The sequence below is a fragment of the Bombina bombina genome, chromosome 2 (genome assembly GCF_027579735.1).
Source record: "Bombina bombina isolate aBomBom1 chromosome 2, aBomBom1.pri, whole genome shotgun sequence".
Classification (NCBI taxonomy): Eukaryota; Metazoa; Chordata; class Amphibia; order Anura; family Bombinatoridae; genus Bombina; species Bombina bombina.
In genome coordinates, this window is record NC_069500.1 from 1143703271 (window position 1) to 1143716008 (window position 12738).

At 33.6% G+C, this 12738-nt stretch overlaps 1 protein-coding gene across 1 annotated transcript in view; it reads right to left on the minus strand.

Moving 5' to 3' along the window:
* LOC128647450 (probable ATP-dependent RNA helicase DDX60) overlaps window positions 1-12738 on the minus strand; it is a 728313-nt gene that overhangs the window by 483305 nt on the left and 232270 nt on the right. The window contains exon 16 of the mRNA XM_053700236.1: window positions 3873-4022. Coding sequence (XP_053556211.1) covers window positions 3873-4022 — 150 coding nt within the window. The remainder of the gene's footprint in view (window positions 1-3872; window positions 4023-12738) is intronic.

Below are 12738 nucleotides of genomic sequence, written 5' to 3' on the forward strand. Positions count from 1 at the left end.
CGAATTTTTCGAATTCAAATATAAATTCGAATTTTTTGAATTCGAATATTGCATAATTCGAATATTACATTTAAAGATAAAGCATTAGAAATACTATTACAATCTAAATTCGAATTTTTCGAATTCGAATACACGTATTGCATAATTCGAATATTACATTTAAAGAAAAAGCATTTGAAATACTATTACAATCTAAATTCGAATTTTTCAAATTCGAATATTGCATAATTCGAATATTACATTTAAAGAAAAAGCATTCGAAATACTATTACAATCTAAATTCGAATTTTTCGAAAATAATATTTTAGAATGTAATCGTAAAATTCGAAACCGAACATTCGAAAATCGAATGTTAGAATGTTATGTAAACATTCGAAATTCGATTCGAACGAACGAATGTGTTAAAATTCGTGCCGTTTTTCGAATGTTGCGAAACATTCGCCCATCCCTAGTCTATGTAGGAATGACTACTAGAAAGTTGGGCACTAGAATGACGGAACATCTAAGTAATATCCACAATGCACGAAAGGATATAGAAAAAGGAAAGCAAATAACAAGTGTTGCAAGACATTTTTTGAACTACCATACAGGTAGAATACTTAGGTACAGACAGGTAGAAGACTTAGGTATAGAGGAAAAGTTAGGCTAAGGAGTAATATGAAGTCAGGTCTTCAAAAACTACACTTTCAGAATATGTAAGCACCGTAAGTAGGTTGACTTGTAAATTTAAAGTATAGGTCTTTTTGAAAACACATGTTGAAATTTAATGTCTATGTGTACATTTTTAAAAATTTCACATCAAGATCCATGCTGAATGAGTGCCATATCACATGCATGTGAATACTGCTTAATATGACTGTGTTGTCAACATAGCCACTGCTCCCATTTGACAAACACTCCTTATACCGTCTTGGATGACCTTTGCAGGCCTCTTTGTTACAGGATAATCTTGGACGTGGCTTGATTCATGCGTCCATTGACTTTAGCGCAGTTGGTCTAGCGCAGTGTCGGGTTAGTGCGTTATCAATAACTGATACGTTTTTTTTGTAGCATACCCAATAGATGCCTATGAGGAGGAGTTTAGTATAGTGTCTATATTCAAAGTCTTAAAGTTAGTGAGTCATTCGCTCACGCATTTTTTACTTTCAATTTGTTATAAGTGCAGTTAGCGCACAAGCGAGCATGTCCTATATGTCCAAAAATATGTAGATACCTGGCCTTCACACCTATATGAGCTTGTTGGACATCCCATTCCAAAATCATGGGCATTAATATAGAATTCCCCCCCCCCCTCCCTAGTTTGTGGCTTTAACAACCACAACTCTTCTGGCAAGGCAAGATTTTGGAGTGTGTCTGATTGTGCCCAATCAGCCAAAAGATAATTTGTAAAGCCAGGCACTGATGTTGTATGATAGCTAACAATAGGTGTTCCAATTCATCCCAAATGTGTTCAGTGGGGTTGAGGTCTGGGCTCTGTGCAGGCCACTTAAGTTCCTCCACACCAAACTCTTAAAACCATGTCTTTGTGGATCTCACTTTGTGCACAGGGACAGTCATACTGGAAGAGGAAAGGCCCTGTCCCAAACAAATCCTGTAGCAGTAAGATGACCCTTTACTGAAACTAATTGCCTAAACTCTGAAAAGCTGCCCATATCATATTTCATCCCCCAAACTTTACAGTGGGCACTGTGCATTTAGGTAGCTAGCACTTACAGTTGACCAGGGCAGATCTAGGGCTAGATTACGGGTGGTGCGCTATTTAGCACTCCAGCTTGCTTGTTAACTTCATTAAATTAAGCCTTTTTGTGCATGTGGGGTTGAATTATGCACTAACCCGATCGCGTTTGATCAAGTGCGCTAACCTGACATAAAATATGAATATAGCAGAATAGGTTCTATTTATTCTTAAATATATATATATATACTGTATATATATTTATATTTATGATACATGATGTTTGTTTGGTAATATATCTACATTGCCAGAACATAGAATTGGATGTTGGTTCTTGAAGAATTTGGAACATGATTCAATTACCTATATATAATTATAAATATATATATATATATATATATATATATATATATATATATATATATATATATATATATATATATATGCATATGTACACACATATAAACATATATATATATATATATATATATATATTTATTCATATTTAGACATGCGTATGTATGTATCTCTATGTTAAATCCCTTTGCATGCCTTTTGGACCTCATATTTTTGAGCCCTTATAACTTTTTTATACATTTATTTTTAATTAGATTGTGTTATTAATGTAACTGTACTTTTTAAATTTTTTATGTATTTTGTGCAACTTTTTAGTTGAGCATAACAGTTAAAATTAAATTGTGCTTAAGAGAATAAGTTTACTTTTTACCTGTAATACATGTGCTAATTGTGATGAGCACAAACATCCGGGATAAACCACTTTTCGATTGAGCACAACTGTTAGAGTACCACTCGTTATCTAGGGCAGTGATTTGCCACCTTTTTTTTTTCCGTGGCACACTTTTTTACATTAAAAAATCCTGTGGCACACCACCATCCCAAAATTTTACAAAATCACACATTCTAGCCTAATACAGAATATATATATATATATATATATATATATATATATATATATATACATACACTGTACTGTGCTGTCATGCCATGCCTCCTACAAACTATACATGACATATTGACATTCATTCATAAACAATCATAATGATTGTCTGTGAATGAATGTCAATGTCATGGTTGTAAATGATGCCTGATGAGCCTGTCACATACCTCCCAATATGTCAAAATTTGAAAGAGGGACACCCCCGCACTGTTGTTAGTCTGCCGCAGCACACCTGAGGATCTGTCATGGCACACTAGTGTGCCACGGCACACTGGTTGAAAAACACTAATCTAGGGAGTTTAGCATTCTTGACATAGGATCGGCATTGGGACTCACTATCAGGGTCCGTAATGGCGAACAGTAAGTTATATACTGTGATTGTGAATAGTATTGTGGAAGTTTTGAGCTTATGAATGTAAGAATTGAAAGTTTTACGATGAGGCACCCTAACTAGAAGACATCCTGCTTTACTACTTATATTACATTGTGCAATACCTGGAAGGTGACAGAAGTCCAGAAAAGAATACTAACTCTATTTTTATAGAGTTATAGGAACTGTGAAAAAGTGTAAGATATCTGCTATTAAAATATTTGGGTTCTTTATGGGATCTAAAATGAGTTTCTTGAAGGAGTAAGATATCAGCGATTTTATGTTGAAAATCTTGGAATGCGAGTTGATTTTTTGGGGGGAGTTAAAACCCTTGACATTTGTGTGGTAAGTTTTAAGGACTGTGGTTGAGGAGGTCCATATGTCTAAGCTAAAGGGGGTCAAAGTATGTCCTAGAAGTGTACACTATGGAACAAGAGAGGTGGATGCATATATAGTGAACATGAGAACAAGAACAATATAAAACATTGTCTCACCCTAAAAAACAAGGGTATATAACACATACAACTGTAAATATCAACAAATGAAGACTTCTAATAAAAAAACACATGTGATTAACCATGGTAAGTGGGGTGTTGCTCAGCTGATAATAAATAACAGAATGGAGATAAATTATGCATTTATGTTATGGTTGCAAGAAATATACTGTCTTTAATGTTAAATTTAACAAATGCTACATTAGACTAAGTGGAAAGGATTGCCGTTATAAAACTAAAGACATTCTGTCTCTTTCCACTGGTGAATTCTTGTGCCATAGTTTAATACTAGGACATTTATGTTATAGGCCATACGGCAAGTATAGGATTCACATGCAAAATTAAAGAGAGGAGGTTAATTTACAGAATATTTACCTTTGTTGGGGCAACATATACAACAATGCCATCATCACTTTGGGACAGGACTTTTTCCATGCAATAATATGATGCATAGGTCTTCCCTGAAGATGTAGGGGCAACTATCACTGCAGACTCATTATTGTCAACTACATCAAGAAGTTCCCTCTGTTTAAAAAGAAAACGATTTATTAATCATACTCCAAATAATTTCAATATATTTTTCTAACATTTGTGAGGATGTTGAGCATGTTGATTAAACCGATTCAAAACTCAATAAACCTCAATCAATACAAAATAATAAAAAATAAGAATATACGAAAGCATAATAGAAAATGCATAGACCAACAAAACAGTGCTGATTCTATATGTTTTGTGAGATAGAGATAGGAATAGCTCTACCAAAAGTGTTTGTTTGATTATTCTGTCTGCAACAGGAAACCTCTTTTAAAACAGAACTTAACTATAAAATACCTTTTTTCCAAAATAAAACCAAACTGTAAAATAATTTGGTATTAATACAGGACACATACAGAGGCCTATTTATTATTGTGCGAGCAGACATGATTCAATATTGCGGATCAAGTCCGCCGCACATCGATAAATGGTGGTAGCTTATGCTGTCTGCATTTATCATTGCACCAGCAGTTCTTGTGAACTGCTGGTGCAACGCCTCCCCCTGCAGATTCACAGCCAATCGGCCGCTAACAGGTGGTGTCAATCATCCTGATCTTATTGGATCAGGTGGAATTTCAGCGATGTCTGTCCGCCGCCTCAGAGCAGGTGGACAGGTTATGGAGCAGCGGTCTTTAGACCGCTGCTTCATAACTTGTGTTTCTGGCGAGCACAAAACACGGGGCTTCAAGCTCCATACGGAGCTTGATAAATATGCCCCCCAATCTCTATACATCATGAATGTAGATGGCTACTATTACGAGACATCTTCTTCCTCAGTGATTACCCTCCATCTATATTCACCTACACATTGCTTTTTAAGCAATATACTGTATATGTATCCAGATCCAAACAAGATAGGCACAGTCCTTCTAAGCACAATTGCCAGGGTGCATATCAAATATATGATATAAAATAGTTGAAAAAAACGATAGGCACTCACTGGACTTTTATAAAAAGTATACATTTTAATAGGTTAAGATAAAATGGCATAACGTTTCAGGATCATTCCGATCCCTTTGTCAAATGCCTAAATGATCCACCGTGGTGAATCTAAAAACACCACAAGCATTATGGACTAAGGGTTATATTGCAAAAAAAACCTTAGCTTGTGTTAAAAAAAAAGTCCTGAATTACTTTATGGTCTAGTTGCTTATGTAAGGCAGAAAAGATTTTTTAAGAATAATGGAACTCTGCGTTTGATTCCCAGCATTATGTTTACTTTTTTGTAATGCAATTTTTTTTAACAGTTTTATGTTTAGAGATATATGTTGATAAAATGCTGTTTGTATTATTATTTATTGTATACGTTAATGTAAAACCTTTTTCTATTAAAAACCCAGCAGATATACTGTTTTATATAGATTGAAGATATTTAATGCAATTAATAATAATAACAACAAGAAAATGAGCTTGGTGTTTAAAAAGATAGTTGGAGGAACAGAAGGTATATTTGACAAATCCAAGCACCTATTGGTTAAATGTACGTCTGATACGTAGGACAGTGAGGTCACAGAGAGGACGGGGACTTACCTTTACCTGTTGTGCTATAACTCAGGGACATTGTTATTTGTAATGTTGTATATATGCAGAGGTTGTTGCTCTGGTTTATCCCTTCTATAAACCCTTGTAATTGTACACATACCTACAATAAAAGTTTCCTTGGCAAGCTAATGTTCCACTTCTTTGTCTCAGTTGCAAAGTCTAATGGGCTTTTAAACTCAGAGCTTGGTTATAAGCTCTGAACTATGTGAGTATGGCTAATACCTGCTTTTCATATTTATTTATATTTATATTTATATATTTATATTTAGAAATTAAAAAAAAAACATTTTCTTCTATGTGAAGAACATAGGAATTTAAAGAAATTAACAACTACCTTCTGGTTTAACGCACATATTATTTTACTCCTTTGGGAGTACACCTAAAGTATTTCTATAGAGGCGTATAACTTCTGCATGTACGGAGATATATTAAGGGGCTTTATGTATTTATTTATATAAAATATTGAAATATTTTATTAATAAAAATAAATTATAATTATTATTATTATAGAGGTGTTAAAAAAAACTCACGCTGGAGTTTGCGCAGTGACTTCACTTGATCCACTTCTGGGTCTCGCTCTGGCGCCGCAGCGTGATGGTCGACGCAGTTCTGACCTCTCTCTGGCTATATATTTCACCATTTGTTAAGTGCACGTTCATATCTGTTTTATCACTAGAGTCTGAAGACGGGGGTTACACCTTGTGTTTTCAAACGGCGAGTGCACCCTATAGACTGCTTATTTTATTTATATATATAAAACAACAATTAAAATTATGGGGAGGCGAAAAGTGAGTTTAAAATCCTCCACTAAATACAAAATATAGAGAAAATTCCATTTACAAATGGTAGAAAAGACTTCTGACTTGTTTAGATTTGTAAATGGTTTACACAATGAGTTATTTTTTCTCTCTCTCTCTCTCTCTCTCTCTCTCTCTCTCTCTCTCTCTATATATATATATATATATATATATATATATATATAAAAGTATTTAAATATATATATATATATATATAAATATACACAATATATATATATATATATATATATATATATATATATATATATATATATAGCAGCTATCGCTCTTTTTACAAATTGAAGGTTTGTGGCAACCCTGTGACGAACAAGTCTATTGGTGCCATTTTCCAACATATATATATATATACATACAAACACATAAATACACATGTATATACATATATACACAACTATATACATCTATATATACACACCAGCAGCAAAAATATTATGACTCACGGAAGGCTCAGATGATAGTTAGCATTTTTAAGCAATAAAGTATTTTTAATTAAGGTATATACATTTTTTTTATACATAATGCTATTGAACACTTAATAGACTACAGTATAATGCAAATATAACTTTTATATGCACTAGGAAATAAAAAAATATTATATTTGCTTTATTGCAGTGGTCTGAAACCAAACCCGCAATATCTCTGAGGTATGCCTGTGTGTGTGTATATATATATATATATATATATATATATATATATATATATATATGTATATACACACACACACTTTAGTGTTAAACATTTGGGGTCAATTTGCTTGTTTTCAAAAGAAAAATATTTTTTTTTGTCCATTAAAATAACATCAAATTGATCATAAATACAGAGTAGAGTTTAATGTTGTAAATGTCTATTAAAGTTTAAAGCAGCTGATTTTGAATTAAATATCTACATAGGCAAACAGAGGACCATTATCAGCAACCATCTGTCCTGCATTCCAATGGCACATTGTGTTTGCTAATCCATGTTTATCATTTAAAAAGACTATTTGATCATTAGAAATCCCTTTTGTTATTAAGTTAGCACAACTAAAAACTGTTGTTCTGATTAAAGAAGCAATAAAACTGGTCTTCATTAGACTAGTTGAGCATTTGGAGCATCATCAATTGTGGTTTCAATATCAGGCTTAAGATGGCCAGAAAAAAAGAACTTTCTTCTGAAACTTGTCAGTCTATTTTTGTTCTGAGAAATGAAGGCTATTCCATAAGAGAAATTTCCAAGAAACTGAAGATCTTGTACAGTGCTGTGTATTATTCCCTTCACAGAACAGAGCAAACTGGCTCTAACCAGAACAGAAAGAGGAGTCGGAAGCCCTGATGCACAACCGAGCAAGAGGAAAAATACATTAGAGTGTCTATTTTGAGAAACAGGTCCTCAACTGGCAGCTTCATTAAACAATGCCCGCAAAACACTAATCTCAACGTCAACAGTGAAGAGGCAAATCTTGGATGCTGGCCATCTAGGCAAAGAAAAAGAAAAATCCATATCTCAGATTGGCCAATAAAAATAAAAGATTAAGGGCTAGATTACAAGTGGCACGGTAATTCTTTTTTTTTTTGCGTTAGTGAAAACATCGTTAGATTAGGGTTTTTATTTTTTTTGGGCAGCAAAAGAGCTGAATGCCCTTCATTTTAAGGACAATGCCCACCCAAATGCCCTTTTCAGGGTAATGGGTAATTTAGTTTTTTTCGTTCGTTTTTATTTTTATTTTGGGGGGTTGAGGAGGTTGTAATGTTAATGAGCTGATTGATTTAGGGTAATGCCCTACAAAAGGACCTTTTAAGCGCTATTGGTAGTTTATTTCTAGAATAGGTTTTTTTTTTATTTTGGAGTTGTTATATTTTGAAGGGGTTTTAGAATAGGATTACATTTTTTTTATTTTTTGTAATGTTAGTTTTTTTTATTTTTGTAATGTTAGTTTTTTTGTAATATAAGGTTTTTTTTGTGTAATTTTAGAATTAAAATTTTTAAAGTTAAGATTAGATTTTTATTTAATTTTAAAGGTAAGTTTTTTTTTTTAAGGTAGCTAGGATTTTTTTTTAGTTAATTTAGAGGTATTTTAATTTGGGTTAAGTTAGGGAATGTTAGGTTAGGGGGTTTAGATGTTAGTTTATAACATTGCAAAGGATTGAAGCGTACATTTTTCTACACTTATTATATTAGCAGAATGAAAATGACTCGCGAAAACACGATTGTGCTAGCGCAAAACCGTTTGCATCTCACTTGTAATCTAGCCCTAATATGGGCAAAAAAACACAGACACTGAACAGAGGAAGATTGGAAAAATGTATTATGGACAGACAAATTTAAGTTTGAGGTGTTCAGATCACAAAGAAAAACATTCGTGAGACGCAGACCAAATGAAAAGATGTTGGAGGAGTGCTTGACGCCATCTGTCAAGCATGTTGGAGACAATGTGATGGTCTGTGGGTGCTTTGATGGTGGTAAAGTAGGAGATTTATACAGAGTAAAAGGGACCTTGAAGAAAAAAGGATATCATCCCATTTTGCAAAGTCATGCCATACCCTGTGGATAGCGCTTGATTTGAGCCAGTTTCCTCCTACAACAGGACAATGACCTAAAGTACAGCTCCAAACTATGCAAGAAGAAGCAGTCAGCTGGTGTTCTGTATATAATTGAGTGGACAGCACAGTCACTTTTGTGGGAGCAGATTGAACGTATGGAACGTAAGTGCCCATCAAGCCATCCAATTTATGGGAGGTGCTTCAGGAACCATGGGGTAAAATCTCTTAAGATTACCTCAACAAATTGAAAACTAGAATGCCAAAGGTCTGCATAGCTGTAACTGCTGCACATGGAGGATTGTTTGATGAAAGGAAAGTTGGAATGACATAATTATATATATATATGATAAAAATGACATTTTGTCTATGTGAAGAACATTGGAGTGTAATGTATTTAAAACACATTAAAACATATTAAAAATTAATAAAAAATTGCATGTTTCAAGGTATTAGACTGGCAAAGGCCCAAAAGTTTATATATCTGTCTATACATTTGTATGTTCTGTATGTGTGTATATGTATGTATCTGTGAACATACAAATTTACACATATAAACACATAAATACAGATGTATACACTTATATATATATATATATATATATATATATATACTGTATATATACACACATACATATATATATTAGGGATGGGCGAATGTGTTTATATCCGAATTTGAATGTTAGAACGAATGTTATTGTAGAAATTCGATTTACATAATAGAATGCTGATAAGAACGAATATTCTTAAAATTTCGATTTTCGAATGTTATTTACAGTTTTCGAATGTCACATTCGAATTCGAATGTTACATTTATAAAACACAATTGTAGACTAGAAACACTATTTCGAATGTCACATTCAAATCGAATATCACATTCGAATCGAATGTCACATTCAAATTATTACATTTATAAAACACAGTATTAGACTAGAAATACTATTTCAAATTCGAATGTGACATTCGAATCGAATATCACATTTAAAACACAGTATTAGACTAGAAATACTATTTCAAATTCGAATGTAGCATTCAAATTCGAATATTACATTTATTAAACATAGTTGTAGACTAGAAATACTATTTCAAATTTGAATGTCACATTCGAATTCGAATGTCACATTAGAATTCGAATATTACATATCGAAATTGAATGAATACATAACTAAACATTCTATTATTCGAACGAATATTTTCGAATTTTATTGAAAAATTCGAAAACGAAAATTCAAAAATAGAATGTTATATAAACATTCAAAATTCGATTCGAACGAATGTATCAAAATTCTTTTAAATTTCGAATTTTTAGAAACATTCGCCCATCCCTAATATATATATGTACTGTGTGTCATTGGGGTATAAAACAGATTGTCAGGACATCATCGGTGGGTCTGGGCCAATGGATGATATTTTCTGAAAAATATCGCCGAAACCGCTAACGGCTGTACAGACCCTTTGAGCTCTATCCACTATACACCAACGATTGGACCATTGTTTGGAGATAAGTTTTAATAATATTAAGGCGCTCCATAGATTGTTTTATCTTATATTTATAATACTCCGTTTTAAACCATATCAATTACTCGATCATTTTAAAAATACGTAGTGCGCACTACTTATAGCACAAATCGTCAGAATTTTTAACATTTTAGTGACTACTATACTATCAATTGTCAATTTATAATATACCTGCAATTTTATTTTTATTTTTTACATCCCATGAATTTTATTCCATCCCCCCTTTTTTTGATCCATATATGAATTTTTATATATACATTTTTTTTATTTATTTCATTACACTGTCAATACCATTGTTCTGGCATCTGTCTGTTACATACTTTCAACGAGTTAGTTTCAGACACTACTGCCAGACCTAGAGCAAACAGCTTATAACTCTGTTTTTGTATGTTTTATGGTCCATTTGTGTGAACCTTTTTCTTCTTTTTTTGTGTTTTTAACTAAGCATACTAATAAAACATTGTTTTTAGCAATAGGACTCAGCACAATAGTACTGCTTTCAAAAAAAATGACTGCAGTCAGTGTGTAACTGAGCCCAACATACCTAAAACAAGTTTTTAATTTTTACTAAATTCTCCTAAATTTTCCCATTTTTAACATAACAAACAAAATAAAACATTTTGTTGAGGTTAAATAAACCTACAATATATCATTCATTTACACTAAAACCATCTTTGGGACCTTTAGCGCTAGTTCCATAATCCTTCTATTTTTATTCTTTACCTCACTTGTTAGTGGTTACAAGTACACATATATAGAACTTAGCTGCTCTAAGGAATTCCGTATAACACCCACCAGGGTTTATAGATAGCGCTTATAACTGATCCTTTACTTCAATATATATATATATATATATATATATATATATATACAGTTTACGTCAGGTCTCAAGGGGCATTAATGTTTTAGTGCATTTTTGGCTTGTGCTTGGGCACAAACTATATCTTTCAACTTGTAATACCAGTACAAACATAGAAAATCAATTACTTGTGGGAAATAATATCCTGGCCACCAGGAGGAGGCAAAGACACCCCAGCCAAAGGCTTAAATACCTCCCCCACTCCCTTCATCCCCCAGTCATTCTGCCAAGGGAACAAGGAACAGTAGATGAAATATCAGCGTATAAATGGTGCCAGAAAAATAATATTAAATTTAGGTCCGCCCAATGGAGAAACGGGCGGGAGCAGTGGACTCTCCTCCCACAGATGGAAATGAAATTGTGAGGTAAGCATAATTTATGTTTTCCAGCTTAATGGGAGGAGAGTCCACTGCTTCATTCATTACTTGTGGGAACAAATACCCAAACTCTAGAGGACACTTAATGAAAAAAATGGGAGGGTAAAAGGAGGCAGACCCTATACTGAGGGCACCACAGCCTGCAGAACCTTTTTTCCAAAAGCTGCTTCCACCAAAGCAAAAACATCAAATTTGTAAAACTTTGCAAAAGTATGTAAGGAGGACCAAGTAGCCGCCTTACAAATCTGCTCCATTGAAGCCTCAATCTTAAAGGCCCAAGAAGAGGCCACAGCTTCTGAGGAGGCTTATGTCCCACTGTATCATAGGCCAAGCGGGTAACGTTCCTCAACCAAAAAGACAGTGAAGTGGAAGAGGCCCTCTGCCCCCTGCACTTCACTGAATACACCACAAATAAAGATGAAGTCTGTCTAAAATCCCCTGTGGCCTGAAGATAAAACTTCTAGGCCTAAACTACATCCAAGTTATGAAGCAACCTTTTCTTTGATGAAGAAGGGTTAGGACACAAAGAAGGAACTACTATTTCCTGATTGATGTTACAATTCGACACAACCTTGGGAAGAAATCCCACTCCAGTGTGAAGAACAGCCTTATCAGCGTGAAAAAACAAGTAAGGTGGCTCACATTGCAGGGCCGCTAACTCAGAGACCCTGCGAGCCGATGCAATAGCCAATAGAAATAGAACCTTCCAGGAAAGAATCTTAATGTCAAGAGAATGCATAGGCTCAAACGGAGCCCTCTACAATATCTTAAAGGGACACTGTACCCAAATTCTTTAGTGATTCACATTGAGCATGGAATTTTAAGCAACTTTCTAATTTACTCCTATTATCAAATTTTCTTCATTCTCTTGGTATCTTTATTTGAAATGCAAGAATGTAAGTTTAGATGCCGGCCCATTTTTGGTGAACAACCTGGGTTGTCCTTGCTGATTGGTGGATAAATTCATCCACCAATAAAAAAGTGCTGTAGTACTGAAACCAAAAAAAAGCTTAGATGCCTTCTTTTTCAAATAATGATAGCAAGAGAATGAAGAAAAATTGATAATAGGAGTAAATT